Source organism: Chrysemys picta, chromosome 5 (genome assembly GCF_011386835.1).
Source record: "Chrysemys picta bellii isolate R12L10 chromosome 5, ASM1138683v2, whole genome shotgun sequence".
NCBI lineage: Eukaryota > Metazoa > Chordata > Testudines > Emydidae > Chrysemys > Chrysemys picta.
The window spans coordinates 25,851,032-25,864,710 of NC_088795.1; the positions used below are offsets into that span (position 1 = coordinate 25,851,032).

Sequence of the window (13,679 nt, forward strand, 5' to 3'; positions counted from 1 at the left end):
TTTCAATTCCAGGCTTTTTATCTATCCCACGCTCCTTGTACAGGGAATCTCACATGAACACAAGAGAACTCAAGAGCTGTTATGACTTACCTTCAAAAATTCTATCTCTGTTTCTTTTTCAGAAGCACCCACATAAGTGCTATGCAGTTTGGGCAGCTCCTCTTTGACGTAGGATAGGTCTAGTTTCTCCATCACTCTAGCTGGTAGGTAATGTTCTAGTCTAAAATAGGACATGCCATGCACCTATAAAGTGAAGCATTTTTATTCTTCATATGTTATCATAAGAACAACAATCTTTTGTGTGTGTCTCTGTGTGTAAAGACGGGCTTCAGCTAAAACCATGGATCTGAACTTTCAGACTGAGTGGGGGGAAGGAGCTCAGACTCTGAACCCAGAGTTAGAGCTAAATGTCATTTTTGGCCCTTCTCTCTATTCTACTATTACTAAGACACTGGGTTTGAGCCAACATCCATGAAATGGCCAAACTACAATGCTGGATCCAAACCCCCACAAACATTGGAAGGGACAATGGGTTCAACATCCAGATCCATATCTGAATTCTACGGCACAGGTTCAACATTCAGACTTGAAATTCTATGGCTGAGGCCCATCTCTGCATGAAAGCACATCTGTGTTCTCTCTCTCCACTAGACTTCAAACAGCGTAACAATTACAAACAGCAGATCAATTGAACTCCCAAAGAACTGGAACATATTCAGCCCTGAACTATACCACAGAGCAAGTGCAGTAATTGAATAGCACAAATAGCAGTTGTTCATAGATGAATGTACATCCTACCTCAGCCTGGTAATCTCCATACTCAGCCTGGAGGGCCAGGGATGCTAGCAGTAAAGCTGTCTCGTCATCACAATGCATCCTTTCCTCCAGGAGATCTTTCCGTAGCTGTAGATAATACTGGTGACATGTCAGAGTGTGCCTGGAGGGAAAACAACACACAATATTGCTCCTTTCAGCAATGCTTCTAACATTGTACACATAGAACCTGAAGTGGGGGGTGGAAATTAAAGATAGAGAGGGACTCTATTAAGAGGATGATGAGAAAATAATGTTCAGCTACTCACTGTATAAGACTGACATCATCCACGAAAAACTTAACGCGAAAGAACAAGGTGAAGTTGATTGTGGCTTTGCTCTTTTTTTTGGGTTCCTCTTTCCATCCTTCCGGAGCAACTTTAGTTAGTTTTAAGTCAGGATCAACAAAGAAAAATTCATTGTCTGTAATATGAGTAAGAGGAAAGCATTTTCATAAACAGACACTTTCTCCGGCTGCAGAATTAAGATCAGCTTTACAATTTTGCAGTTTATTCTTGATGGTTAATATTCTATCAACTAGCAAAGAATTATAATACACAATAAAATGAGCTGAATGAATGGCGCAGTGGTTAGTAAGGAGAAAAAGTCTTTCACCATTTAAAACTCAACCCAGGATGTAGAGACAAGTATTTCTCTTCATGATGGATATATGGTGGCCTACATGAAATGAGTTTGGAGGTCTTCATCCATTTCCTTGTGGTCAGAAAATTACATTACCAAACCCAACACCCCTGGTATGTGCTGGAAATTTTCAGTTTGCTCCCTAGATTAAATGTATGGAAGAGACTATAATAAGTAAAAGCCTTAACACACTGCATAGGCCTGGTTGGAACCCTGAATTCCTGTTCTGTGGGAAATTCCAGAAGTTAAAATAATCATTCCGAATGAGCATTCCACAGAGTGGGAATTCCAAAATTTCAGTTAGAAAAAATCTAAACTATATTTCACTTTCTCTACATGTTTCCCAGACTCCCCACGCAATATGGAACCTGCCAGTCCACAAGGTGGGGCGACAGGCAACTTGGGGAGTCAGAAGCCTAGAAGTCCCTTGGAAACCTTTCTGTCAATTTTGGCAAAATCAATTTTCTGAATCAGCATTTTCCTTTGGAAAGCTCTTCTGTTGGAAAATTTCTGATCAGCTCTTATACTGAATCACTAAGGGCTCAGTGCTGCCACCTGTATATTGACTAATACCTCTCTACACAAGTAGCCCTACTGATGTCAGTGGGAATACTTGCATTGTAAGGTTCTGCTAAGAAAGAGTAATGTTAGCAAAAGTATTTTGTAACAGAGTATTTTGATCAGACCCAAAGCCATCTCCAAGAGGTCCCTATTGACCAGAAACATACAAAGTGAAAGACAACTTGGAGGACAGAAGAAAATGCAAAGTAACAAAGATAAAGGGTCACCCCGATTCTCTTATTGTTCTTCAGGTTGTGTAATACCATACTAATTTAAGCAAATGGATCTATTCATGGAGCAAGGTTAGGGTGGCAGAGCCTGACCCTAAATCAATGGATTTATCATAAATGATTGCTCTGGTTTCCCATACATCTCAAATCTTCCTTTGCCAGTCTCCAACACAGCATATTTAGCCAACTCGAGTAATTTTATACCTCCCCAGTTAAATTAAAACGTTGTTCTTACCTTTTAGGCTAGCCAAGCCAAACAAGTGATGCTCCACTAAACCAACATGGGCTACCACCATATCAAAAACATCTTTGCAAATAGTTTTGGTATCACAGGTCAGCTCCAGCCTCTGCCCACTTAAAAGCATTATGTTTACTTTCCGCCTGGTATCCTCATTCTTCCCTTTCTTTGTCTGCATTTTGTGAAATAAAGTATCAGACCAGTCATATGTGTCATAAAGATGTATTAATGGTTTAATATATTCCTACTACAACTTATTGATGAATAGACCATTTCTTACCAAGATTGACTTTGGTAGATCCAAGGAGATGAATGGCTCAATGGTCATTTTCACAAACTCGGGGCCAAAGAAATTCTGCAAATCACAGAAGTCTGAATTAACTCTTTGTGTTTCTAAAGCCAGAGACTGAGAAGTAATTAATTCTTAAAAGGTGAACTGGAAAGTTGAAATGAACACTGATTTAAACCCAGAAGAGTACGCTGAATTGTTCCAAGCAGTCTGGTTAGTTGGAAGAATTCAACTGTATCCATGTGACCTAAGTTACGTTGGCTGCTATGGCAAAAATATTTCCTGCACAATATTATTTACATATTTCAATATTACACACAGCTAATTTACTCCTATGTGCAAGAGTGAACCTGATGCCATATCATCTTCAGATGGCCATGTCTGATGTCTCAGATGTTTGGGAATCTGACATTCTCTGACACAGTTAAAAACTTCAACAGTCCCATTCCACCAGTGACGTGCATCATTCACAGGCTTAGTTTTATTAAACCATCCTTCAGTTAGACTTAAAAAAAATAAAATCAAATAAAAAAACTACATTCGCACACATAGCATATGGAATGCACATGAGCTAACAAAAACCCTGATGCAACCTAAGGCTCTGATCCTGCAGTGCTGTTCTGCACTGGTTGACCCCTGTGCCGGAGTGAATCCTCACTGAAGCGAATGAGGCTCAAAGATCTACCTTGTGCAGACCAGCCTGTAGGACTGGGATGTAAGTGTCATCACTGCAGGAGTTTCAAAAACACAACAGAATCTGGCTTATAGTTAAGTAAACTAAATAACTTTACCTGAGTTCAAAGCTGCACCAAGTTCTCAGTCCAGTTAAAGCAGGACACTGGTTAACTTCACTACTTCTAGAATATGCCAACTTCCCTGTTCTCTTTAGGAAGTCACACAGGGGTTTGTCTTTTGAGGGGGGAGGGAAATACCTGGAAGCCTGACGTTTTACCTGCTAACATACAATATTCTCTGGAAGTATTTAATATAAATGCCTACATGGTAGCTCATTTAGAAAAGCAAAGCATTTGTGCAGTTTAGATCCTAGATGAACGACTTGGCAAAGTGCTGTGGATCAAAGAGAGACACGGAGGGGACATTATCCTGGGTCATGAACAGGAGCCGGGATGGCCTAAGAGCAGTTTTATTTTTTTAAGCTGATGCAGTTCAGGGCACACAGTAGCAGAGGGCCTCAGACTGACTCCTCCTATCATCAGGCACTCTATTTGCATGTCTGAGTCTCCTCCTCTCTTCCAACCCTGAGACTCTGCCTACATTTCAAGATGGCAGGGGAAGGGCCTGAACTCAAGAGGAGAAAGAGAAACTTGTACAGGGACTCAGTGATGGGCTGGCCTATGGCTGTGTGCCAAGAGGCCAGCAGAATCCCCCAGGCCCCTCTTCTCCTTGGTAGGCCCCCTCTTACAACCTGCTGGGGACAGAGAGAACCAAATCCTGTTACAAGGGCAGAAGTTGCTGTTGTTTTCAGGTCATCCTCCCTGGCCTGGTGAGGGACAGGGGAAAAGATTTCCTGGGCCAGTTGGGGAAAGTAAGAATCTACAGAATGACTAGGGTGAGCGAGAAAAGCGTGTATGGAGTGAAGATGAGATTCAATTAACAGGTGACTGGAGAACCAACAGAGAAAATGGATTCCAGAACCCAACAGGTAGTGGCCCCAATTAGTTCCACTATTTAGTTCCCCATTTAGTTCCAGCATCCAGAGAGTTTGAATGGAAAGAAGCATTTCTTACCATTATAAATCATGAATGGTAACTGGCTGGGGGGAGTGGGTAGGGGACCGAGGGGAGGAACTGTAATTAAGATGGGAATGGCTGAGATGCCTACTGGTGTCAAAGCCAGACACAGTTGTCCTGTTTGCTTAATGATCTCTGTGCTGTTCGAACACATAGCATATGGAATGCCCATAAAAATGATTGAAAAAAGCAGAGCGTACCAGGACAGTAGGAATGAACATCCCTAATAAATTGCTTGTAGTACTATTTGGCAGTGAAGTAGTGAACAGCTGTGACATTTAAGTGGTGAAGATTTGTTTTCGAATAAAACAATAAACTAAAAAGGTCTCTTGATGCTGTTTTAGGATGCATGGGTACAGAATCCGCAAGGCTTACACGAGAGCGTTCTTTCCAATCTGAAAAACCAGCCAACTTTATATTTATTTTGTGAATGGCAGCTTCGATTCTGGACAAACAGAAATGACTTTGGAACTCTAAACATCATAGACTTGAATTTCAGTCTTTAAAATAAGTTGAGGCAATGCTCCACTGAAACGAATATTAGGAGTGCAAATATGTTAAAATGTTACCCTCAGTTTTCTTTGGGTCATGGCTGTTTCCAACGCTATCTCTCTCAGAGGGTCTCTAGTGATGTCCAGCATTGATGTCCTACTCAGGTCTCCTGGGTAGAGACTTAGTCGAGACTGCCTAAGAGCCATTCTAGCCTGCAGCTGTATCATTTCCTCTTCTTGACGCTTTAACATTATTTCTTGGCTTATCAGGTTGCCTTCAGGTGCTGCTTCATACTGCCTACTTAGTTGGAGGGGAGGAAAAAGATACAGTTATGATTAAAATACAGTTAGGCACTAAGACACCATGGTGATGGGTACAGAGTAAGAACCTAGATGAGACAAAGCAGGAAATCTGTAGTGTAGTGTAATTATTTTTTGTGACATTTATTTATTCAGCCACTGAGGAGTTAAGGCAGAGTATTCCTGGACTGAAACAGCCTACAGCAATATATTAATATAGAAAATACCAGGAATACTCCAAGTTTCCACCACTGTTTGTCATTTATTGTATGGGAATAAATGTGCAATTGCAGTCTCTCTACCAAAAACACAATGCCGCCAAAAAAACAACGAATCTATAGCTGGAAAAAAAACCTAACAGTGTTCTGAAAAAGATCAGACCTCTCTTTCCAGCAAGAGGAATGGATAAGTATGTTTTAAAATCTGGCATTTAAAAGTATCCGGAATGCATAAACTAGACAGCATTTAATAGTCTTACATAATACTTCCAACTATATTTCTGTAGCAAGTCTCTATTAATTACTTAGATGGGACTGTAAGACGAAACATCTTTACCCGAATCAGATACAGTTCAAAACATTCGGCATTCAGATTCCTGTAAAACGTCGTGTTTTAACATTGCTCACTCTGCTGGAAAGGGAGATCTTGTCTTTTAAAATCCGATAAGTCAATCTTGCCCTTTTGTTGGCTTTTGGTAATGTCTATATAACAAAGAGTCTGGGGGGGAAAAAAAGACATTTCTCCTAAGTGGTATTTGTGAAAGCTTCAATGCCTCCCACGCATTTGAGGGCAGAGAAAGCTCTGAATCAAGTACTCTGGCCATCCAAGGAGCCTGCCAGGAAAAAGAGGAAAGAACTACTTTTCTTAAGTCAAAAAACAAAAACAAACCCCAAACCACCCAAAACACAAAAAACAAAACAAGAACAAAGTCATCACAAGAAGGAAAAATATACTTTTTTGGGCAAAAGCTATTTTCAAGACTTCTTTATACATCAAAAAAGGGCACAAATATACTTGATTTCTTCTCTTTTGCAGGCTGCTTACTCAGAAGGAATCAAATGTGTGTGGTATATATACTTGGGACCCACAGCCAGGACATTTCCATTGGTGAAAAGCACCCCACCTGCTCCCTCGGCTGGGAAGGGAAAGTCCTATAGCAGATAAAAAGTCTGTTGGGACTGGTCCCTGTGTGGGTCCAAATGAATGGGGCAGGGCACACCGGGGCATTTCCCTCCAAAGGTATGTCTACACTGAAAATTAAGGTGTAATTGTAGTGCAGGTAGGCAAATCTAGCTAGCACAGGTAACAATAGTAGTGAAGATATAATGGCAAAGGCTTCAGCACTGATTGGCTGCCCCAGTACAAGCCAGGGACCCTGTGTATATACTTGGGTTGCTAGCCTATGCCGCTGCGTCTTCTCTGCTATCTCACTCATGCTAGCTAGATTAAAGCTAGCACCGGTTTAACTACCCAGACTACAATTACACCTTACATCTGCGCTGTAGACATACCCGGTCCCCAAGAGAGCTCCCTGAGGCACATTGCCTCCTGATGCTCTTGCTGGGGCACCAACCAATCTCTTGGATGTCATAATTTCACTCATTCTCCAGTCCCACAAGCAGTTCCTAGCCAAAACAGGGAAGCCAAGTCCTGACGTTCCTGATGTTAAACACATATGAAGGGGGTGGGTGGGGGGGGAGGGCAAAAAAACACCCCCCAAAAATACCCACACTCACTCTCTCCTCTTCAGGCCATCTTTATAGATCATAAAGCAAATAAAAAGCATGCTCACAACATCTTTTTTTTTTAATCTTTGAGAATCATCTTTAAATTTGAAGGGATGGAGGAGGTCAGAGAGCTTTGTATACTTCTAAAAGAAACTCTTGTTAGCTTTACATGTATGTCAATTGTGACCAAATACTAGGGTGATGGGTATCATAGAAATAAATCATCTTAACAGTTACATACCACAACGAATTATGAATTCAGTTAATTACACCTTTGTGAAACTGTAGTTAAGGTTTTCCATTATTATTTATTACTATCAAGGGTAAACACATGTCATAAAAATACAGTCTTTCACACTAAAATCTGATTTACAGCCTTCTAAGGCAAGAAAAGAATATTGTTGTACATATTTAGACTTAAAAATTAATTGTTAGATCTAAAAAGAAGATGTATTTAGAACAGATAAAACCAGCTAAGCAGATGGTGCATGTTATGGAAAAGTGTGTGTGTGTGTATATATGTATCTGTGTGAACACACACACACACACATTTCCATAACAGTGATTCTCATGAATACAATGCTAAGAATAGGGCAACTATGTCTACATAAAATCAGAATATTCTGTCAAATCTGCTTCACTCTGGACATTAAATGGCATAGAAAATTTTCACAACAGGAGGGATTTAAACAATCAAAAGCAAATTCAGTCATTTTTGAGTTGCAAGCATGCTAACAAATTGCTTAAGATACTAGTGTGTTTCTTTAATGGAGGCTTGGGTGAAAAATAGAGTATTTATAGAAAAAGCTATTTACTTCATCACCTAATCTGCAGCTTCTATTATATTGTTTCCCCTCTCACATCTCCACGCTTTGCTCCATCCTACAGCAGACCTAAGAGAATGTTCATGCAGGGTCAAATAATGAGATAAGGCCTCAGTCCCACAAAGAGTTACACACATGCTTATCTTTACATACAGAGTAGTCCCCTGCTGTGAAACTATTAAAGTAGTTCCCCATTCCTGCTGTGGAACTATTCACAGTGGACAAAGTTAAGTATGTATATAAGCCTGGGTGGGATCAAGGTTAAAGGTTGGGCTTTGGCTGAGATAAGCCACATTTTGAACACAAGTATCTCTGAGAGTTAGCAAGTGGGATATGAAAATATGAGATAAGTTTCAACAGGCTATATCAGGAATTGTTTGCCCCTCAAATTGAAAAATGACTTTTTAATAATATATCTATACTATGGTGACTAATTTTATTATTTGGAAAAAATATATACCTATATATTCATTTATTTTTGAGGTACAGCCTGTGTATAATACACTTAAGCAGATCCACCACATTTTTATTAAGGGTTTGTTTGCTTTTTACATTTAAAGCTTGGAGGTATATTGGGCAAATGGAACACCTGCACAGATGCAGCTGACTTAACTGTTAAGGTAAATGAACTACAAATAGGGGACCCTTGCTTTGCAATGATTTACATAGGGAGCTAGCATGATTCAGCAGATAGGTCACCAGACTGGCATTTCCCTTCCATTAAATGGAGAGGATTCCTGCTGCTGACCAACTTTTGTAAAGATCTTCGAGATGTACAGCTCTTTGCAAGGGCCAGATATTATGATTGTGCCAAAAATCTTATTACTAGACCGGCCCATGTGAACAGCACACTTTTGATAGGCTGAAGATTCTGAACAACTTTACCAATCTTCTGACACAATCTATATATTTCTATTATCCCAAGTTTTGCACCTATTACAAACCTGCTCTTTTATAATGGTTGTTGCAAGTATAATTAAGCAGGCTGCCCCTAAGTGTATGCTACAAGAGCAGTGAATTTTATGAACAAGATACAGAGATTTGTGTTTGTATGGAGATTATCTCTGAATAGTGTCAATCAAAACAAAGAAATGTGCCATCAAATGCTAAAGGGATCACTATACCATAACTACTCATATACACTTCACAGTACCCTGAACTCACAGAACAAAAAAAGAACTAACAATTACATGCTAGATTCCAGCCAACTGGACATTTTTCGTGGATGGATGAATAGGGCAGGGTTGATTTACAACCGCAAGTAGGGAACAGCATCTTGAAAAAATTAAAACCTGGCAGTCTGCTCTCCTTAGAGGTGTGTGTGTGCAGTGGGCCGGGTGTTGCGGCATTGAAATACTTCAGTAGCTGTAAATTTCCATAATATGAGAAAGTGAATCTGAACTCTGCGAAGTATTTTTGTAAAAATGGCACCTTCTTACTTCACAGATCTGCTCTCTGAGCTGTACTGTACGTGCTCTCTTCAATGTCAATAGGAAATTATGGCTACTTTTTACACTTGAAAGCACTGCAAAGTCCATACATCTATTGGAGAGTGAACTTTTTTCTATTCTGCCTCATACAATCAATAGTAATGTTAACTAAGCTTCTACTGCAGGATCAAATTCTGATCTGGGTTTTATCTGCGCAGCTCCACTGTTTTCAGTGGGGCTTCTAAGTTATAATTGAGAGCACAGTATGGTTTCAAAATCATTATACTTTAAGAATCCAGTTTGACTTTCAGACCTCAGATGCATTTGCTGGGCTGGCATTTAGAAAAGCCATGTCTGAACTTGGGAAGAGAGCAAGATTATGGAAATCATTAAAAACAATAAACATGCTACCCAACATTGCCCTTTTTGAGTACTTTTTCAGAGAAACTAGCACTTTAAGCAAAAGTGGAACGATGGCCCCAAACAAACTCTGGATCCAAATATCACTGAATCTAAGATCAGAACAGCTCTGAACTTTCCAGCTCAACTCATCTCTACGCAAAACAAATGATTTGCATTTTCAAAGCAATATTTTCCTCTCTAGATTTCATATAATACAAATTACTACCATTAAATTTACTAATCTTAAAAGAGATAGATAAAGGAAAGCAAGACAATAAAGTGAACTAAGAGAAAGCATGTTCTCACTGCCTTAAAGAAGGACCTTTCACTGGTCAAGTTGGCAGCACTTCAACAGTCTGAGTCACTTTCATATCACACATTCCTTACCATATCCGAAATGCCTTGTAAATAAAGCAAAAGATCTCACCCTCTCTCACTGCCTACCTACTACTGCTGCTTTATCCTGCAGTTCAGTCATAGGCCTTGGCTACACTTACCGGCAAGTTCGACGGCTGGAAATCGAACTTCTGGGTTCGACTTATCGCGTCTAGTCTGGACGCGATAAGTCGAACCCGGAAGTGCTCGCCGTCGACTGCGGTACTCCAGCTCGCCGAGAGGAGTACCGCGGAGTCGACGGGGGAGCCTGCCTGCCGAGTGTGGACCAAGGTAAGTTTCAACTAATTCGAAATAAGGTACTTCGAACTTCAGCTACGTTATTCACGTAGCTGAAGTTGCGTACCTTAGTTCGAATTAGGGGGGGTAGTGTAGACCAAGCCATAATGTCCAATCTGTGACTTCACCATCATTTCAATGATAATTCTCACAGGACTTAGCAGCAGCAGAAGTAGTCAAATAGAGGAAAATGATGGTAAAGGAAATGTAGAAAATTATAAGATTACTCTTTGTGTAGAAAATAGTTTCCTTTTTCCCATTTACTCTGGTAGGAAAGTCTCTTTTGATTTGGAGTTAGGATAAGAAAAGACACCATAGAAACATACAACACTATTTTCCAATGGGACTCCACGAAACAGGAATCTGTAGCAGACTACTATAAAACTTGCTTTAAAAGCTCATGAACTGGTCAAAAATCTCCTACATCAAGAAGAACCAGATCCCTAATACATTCTACACACCTACTGTTTGTGTACATGTCTATACATTACATACACGGGCATGCACTGTGTGTGCAAGTATATATAGTCATGCAACACAATATGTGTCTACTCAATTTCTGCAGAGTGTCTCCTACACACTAATACACACACAAATAAACAAAACATTTTGTACAGAATAATTTCACACAAAATACACATGTAAAAATGTGATAGCTGTCAAATGAAGCATTGAAAAGTTTGGAAATGTCAAAATTAAGATTGCTCATGCAACTTTAATTCTGCTCCTTTGGGCATATGTGTGAAGACACAATTTTTAATTACATGAGCACCTATTTGTCCATAGGAGCACTGCCTCATTCATGGCACTGAGTTTGTGGTGCACAATGCACGAAGAACGTATTCAACTTTTATTTTCATCTCACTGTTCAATGTGTGGCTCTCTGCTTTGGTCACTCCACACCATCCTAGACATGAGGGATTCTCTGGTCCTTCTAAGGAGCCCTTCTACAGTCACTGAAATGGCTCCCATTTCCAGATGTACTTTCCCTTTCTGCATGGGATGAGGCAGGACTGCTTTGCAAACTGTACCTTAACACGTATGTGCAGGAGCGCGGCCAGCTTTTCTGCCGCCCTAGGTAGCGGAAGGTCCCGCCCTGAAATACCGCCCCCCACACAGGTGGCGGAAGGTCCCGCCGCCGAAATACCGCCGTGGTCGCCGCCCCCAAAATTGTAGCGCCCTAGGCGACTGCCTAGGTCACCTAATGGGTTGCACCGGCCCTGCGTATGTGTTCACAGACATCTTACAGAATGAGGCAGGGATCCTGCCACCAATATACCCCAAACAGTTGAGGCCAAGAGTTGTTAAAATGGTATTTTCCCACTCTCTTACTATACAAAAATATCTGAACCACTTTTGGTTATACTTTCCAGAGTCATTTGTCATCTGGCAGAGAGGAGACATGAGAAATTTAAGCCTGAAAGGTGAAAGTTTGTGAAAGCTTTAAGCAAGTGAAAAAAATGGCACTTTAGAATGGAAACTCTTATATAACCTTTAATATATAGCAGATGTTGCAACATACTCTAGCTAGAAGATACATGAAGTAGGACCTGCTTTTTCAATTATACCAGTAACATGCCATTTTAATGAGAAAGCTGACAGGAAAAATAGTTGTATATCGTGTTGTTGTAGCCATGTCGGTCCTTGGATATTACAGAGACAAGGTAGGTGAGGTAATATCTTTTACTGGACCAAGTTCTGTAAAACCCTCTCTGAGCGCACACCCCTAGTTGTCACTTACTATCCCACATTGGAACCCATAGGGAGTATAATCAAACAACTACAACCCACATTTGATGAGGACCCATCCTGAAAGAAATCTTTCCTGAGCCCTCTCTTCTGGCCTTCAAACAACGCATCAACTGTTTCAAGCTCATCGTCAGAAGCAACCACTCCTCTGACCAGGACACATTAACTCAAAGTGACACCAGACCCTACCTGAAAAACAGATGCAAAACCTGCAGACATATCTCCACAGCTACAATGATCAACACTCCTCACAACATGCCTTTCAAGATGTCTGTCACAACATATGGGGTACCTCATCCAGTGCACGAAATGCCCGAACAACAACTATGTGGGTGCAACCAGTCACTATGCTCTCGAATAAACTCACACAGGAAAATGATAAAAGACAAAAATGCCCTATCACCTGTGGGTGAACACTTTTCACAGAGAGATCACTCTATGGCCATGTCGACATTTCACTTTCGGCATTAAAATTTTCATCGCTCAGGGGTGTGGAAAAGACACCTCCCCAAATGACAAAAGTTGTAACAACGAAAAGTGCCGGTGTGGACAGAGCTTCGGCGGTGGGAGACACTCTCACAGCGATGAAGCTGCTGCCCCTTCTTGGGGGTGGTTTTATTTTGTCGCCGGGAAAGCTCTCTCCCAGTGACAAAGAGTGTCTACACTGCACACCTTACTACGGTGCGCCTGCAGTGGCACTGCCACACTGTTGTAAAGTGCGCGGTGTAGGCATAGCTTATAGCTGACTTATCAGTCCTTATCTTCAAAGGAAACCTGCACAACACTTTCACAAGATGAGCCTGGGAGCTTAAATTCATAACTTTGCTCAACTCTAAAAATCATGGACTGAATAGACACTGGATTTATGTCTTATTACAACAATCTATTACCTAAAAACAGCCCCCCTCAAAAACTCCTTTCCCCTCCCCGCCTTTCCTCCCTATGACTGAAGAGGTGTTAAGAGGCCTCTTCGCCTTGAATGGTCTTTGGAAATACATGTTAACTACTTATGCTAAACAATCTGTTCCAGCTTGTGTTTAGCTGTGACTCTCTGAGTGCCTTTCCCAGACCTGAAGGAGAGCTCTGTGTAGCTCAGAAGCTTGTTTCTCTCACCAACAGAAGTTGGTCCAATAAAAATAGTACCTCATCCACCTTGTCTTAGGAAGAAACAGTGTCCACTCTACAGTATGATACATTCTGGTGACTGTACACCATGGATAAAATGGCCCTACCAGTCAGTTTAAAATTATGTTTGGTGTTACCTGTAGAGACAATGAACAATAGCTTATAGTCATCTGTCTGCTGTCTGCAGTAACTATCCTGCCGCATGGCTCTTTGACTCATTCAGCAGTCACATTAGAATAAGGGTATGATCCAAAAATGAACAATTTTGCTACAGTCCTTCAGTGTGTCGACATTTTCAATAACGCTTTTAGCCGAAGATATTACCTGAGCCTCTGATAATTAAGACAATAATTTAGGGCCCAACCCAACTTCCAGTAATCAGACTCTTACTTGCCATGATTACATTTCTTCCTGGATGTGTCATGAGACTTCTAT

General features: G+C 40.8%; 1 protein-coding gene across 15 annotated transcripts in view; it reads right to left on the minus strand.

Moving 5' to 3' along the window:
• The window catches only part of PTPN13 (protein tyrosine phosphatase non-receptor type 13), a 188,498-nt gene that overhangs the window by 55,571 nt on the left and 119,248 nt on the right, over positions 1 to 13,679 (minus strand). For 10 of the 15 annotated variants that reach the window (XM_065596145.1, XM_065596143.1, XM_065596142.1 and 7 more), the window contains exons 10-15: positions 5,094 to 5,316; positions 2,765 to 2,839; positions 2,482 to 2,656; positions 1,083 to 1,236; positions 799 to 937; positions 91 to 243 (exon numbers count right to left, since the gene is read on the minus strand). In XM_065596145.1, coding sequence (XP_065452217.1) covers positions 91 to 243; positions 799 to 937; positions 1,083 to 1,236; positions 2,482 to 2,656; positions 2,765 to 2,839; positions 5,094 to 5,316 — 919 coding nt within the window. The remainder of the gene's footprint in view (positions 1 to 90; positions 244 to 798; positions 938 to 1,082; positions 1,237 to 2,481; positions 2,657 to 2,764; positions 2,840 to 5,093; positions 5,317 to 13,679) is intronic. The other 5 variants (XM_065596146.1, XM_065596141.1, XM_065596140.1 and 2 more) reach the window with 1 other exon arrangement.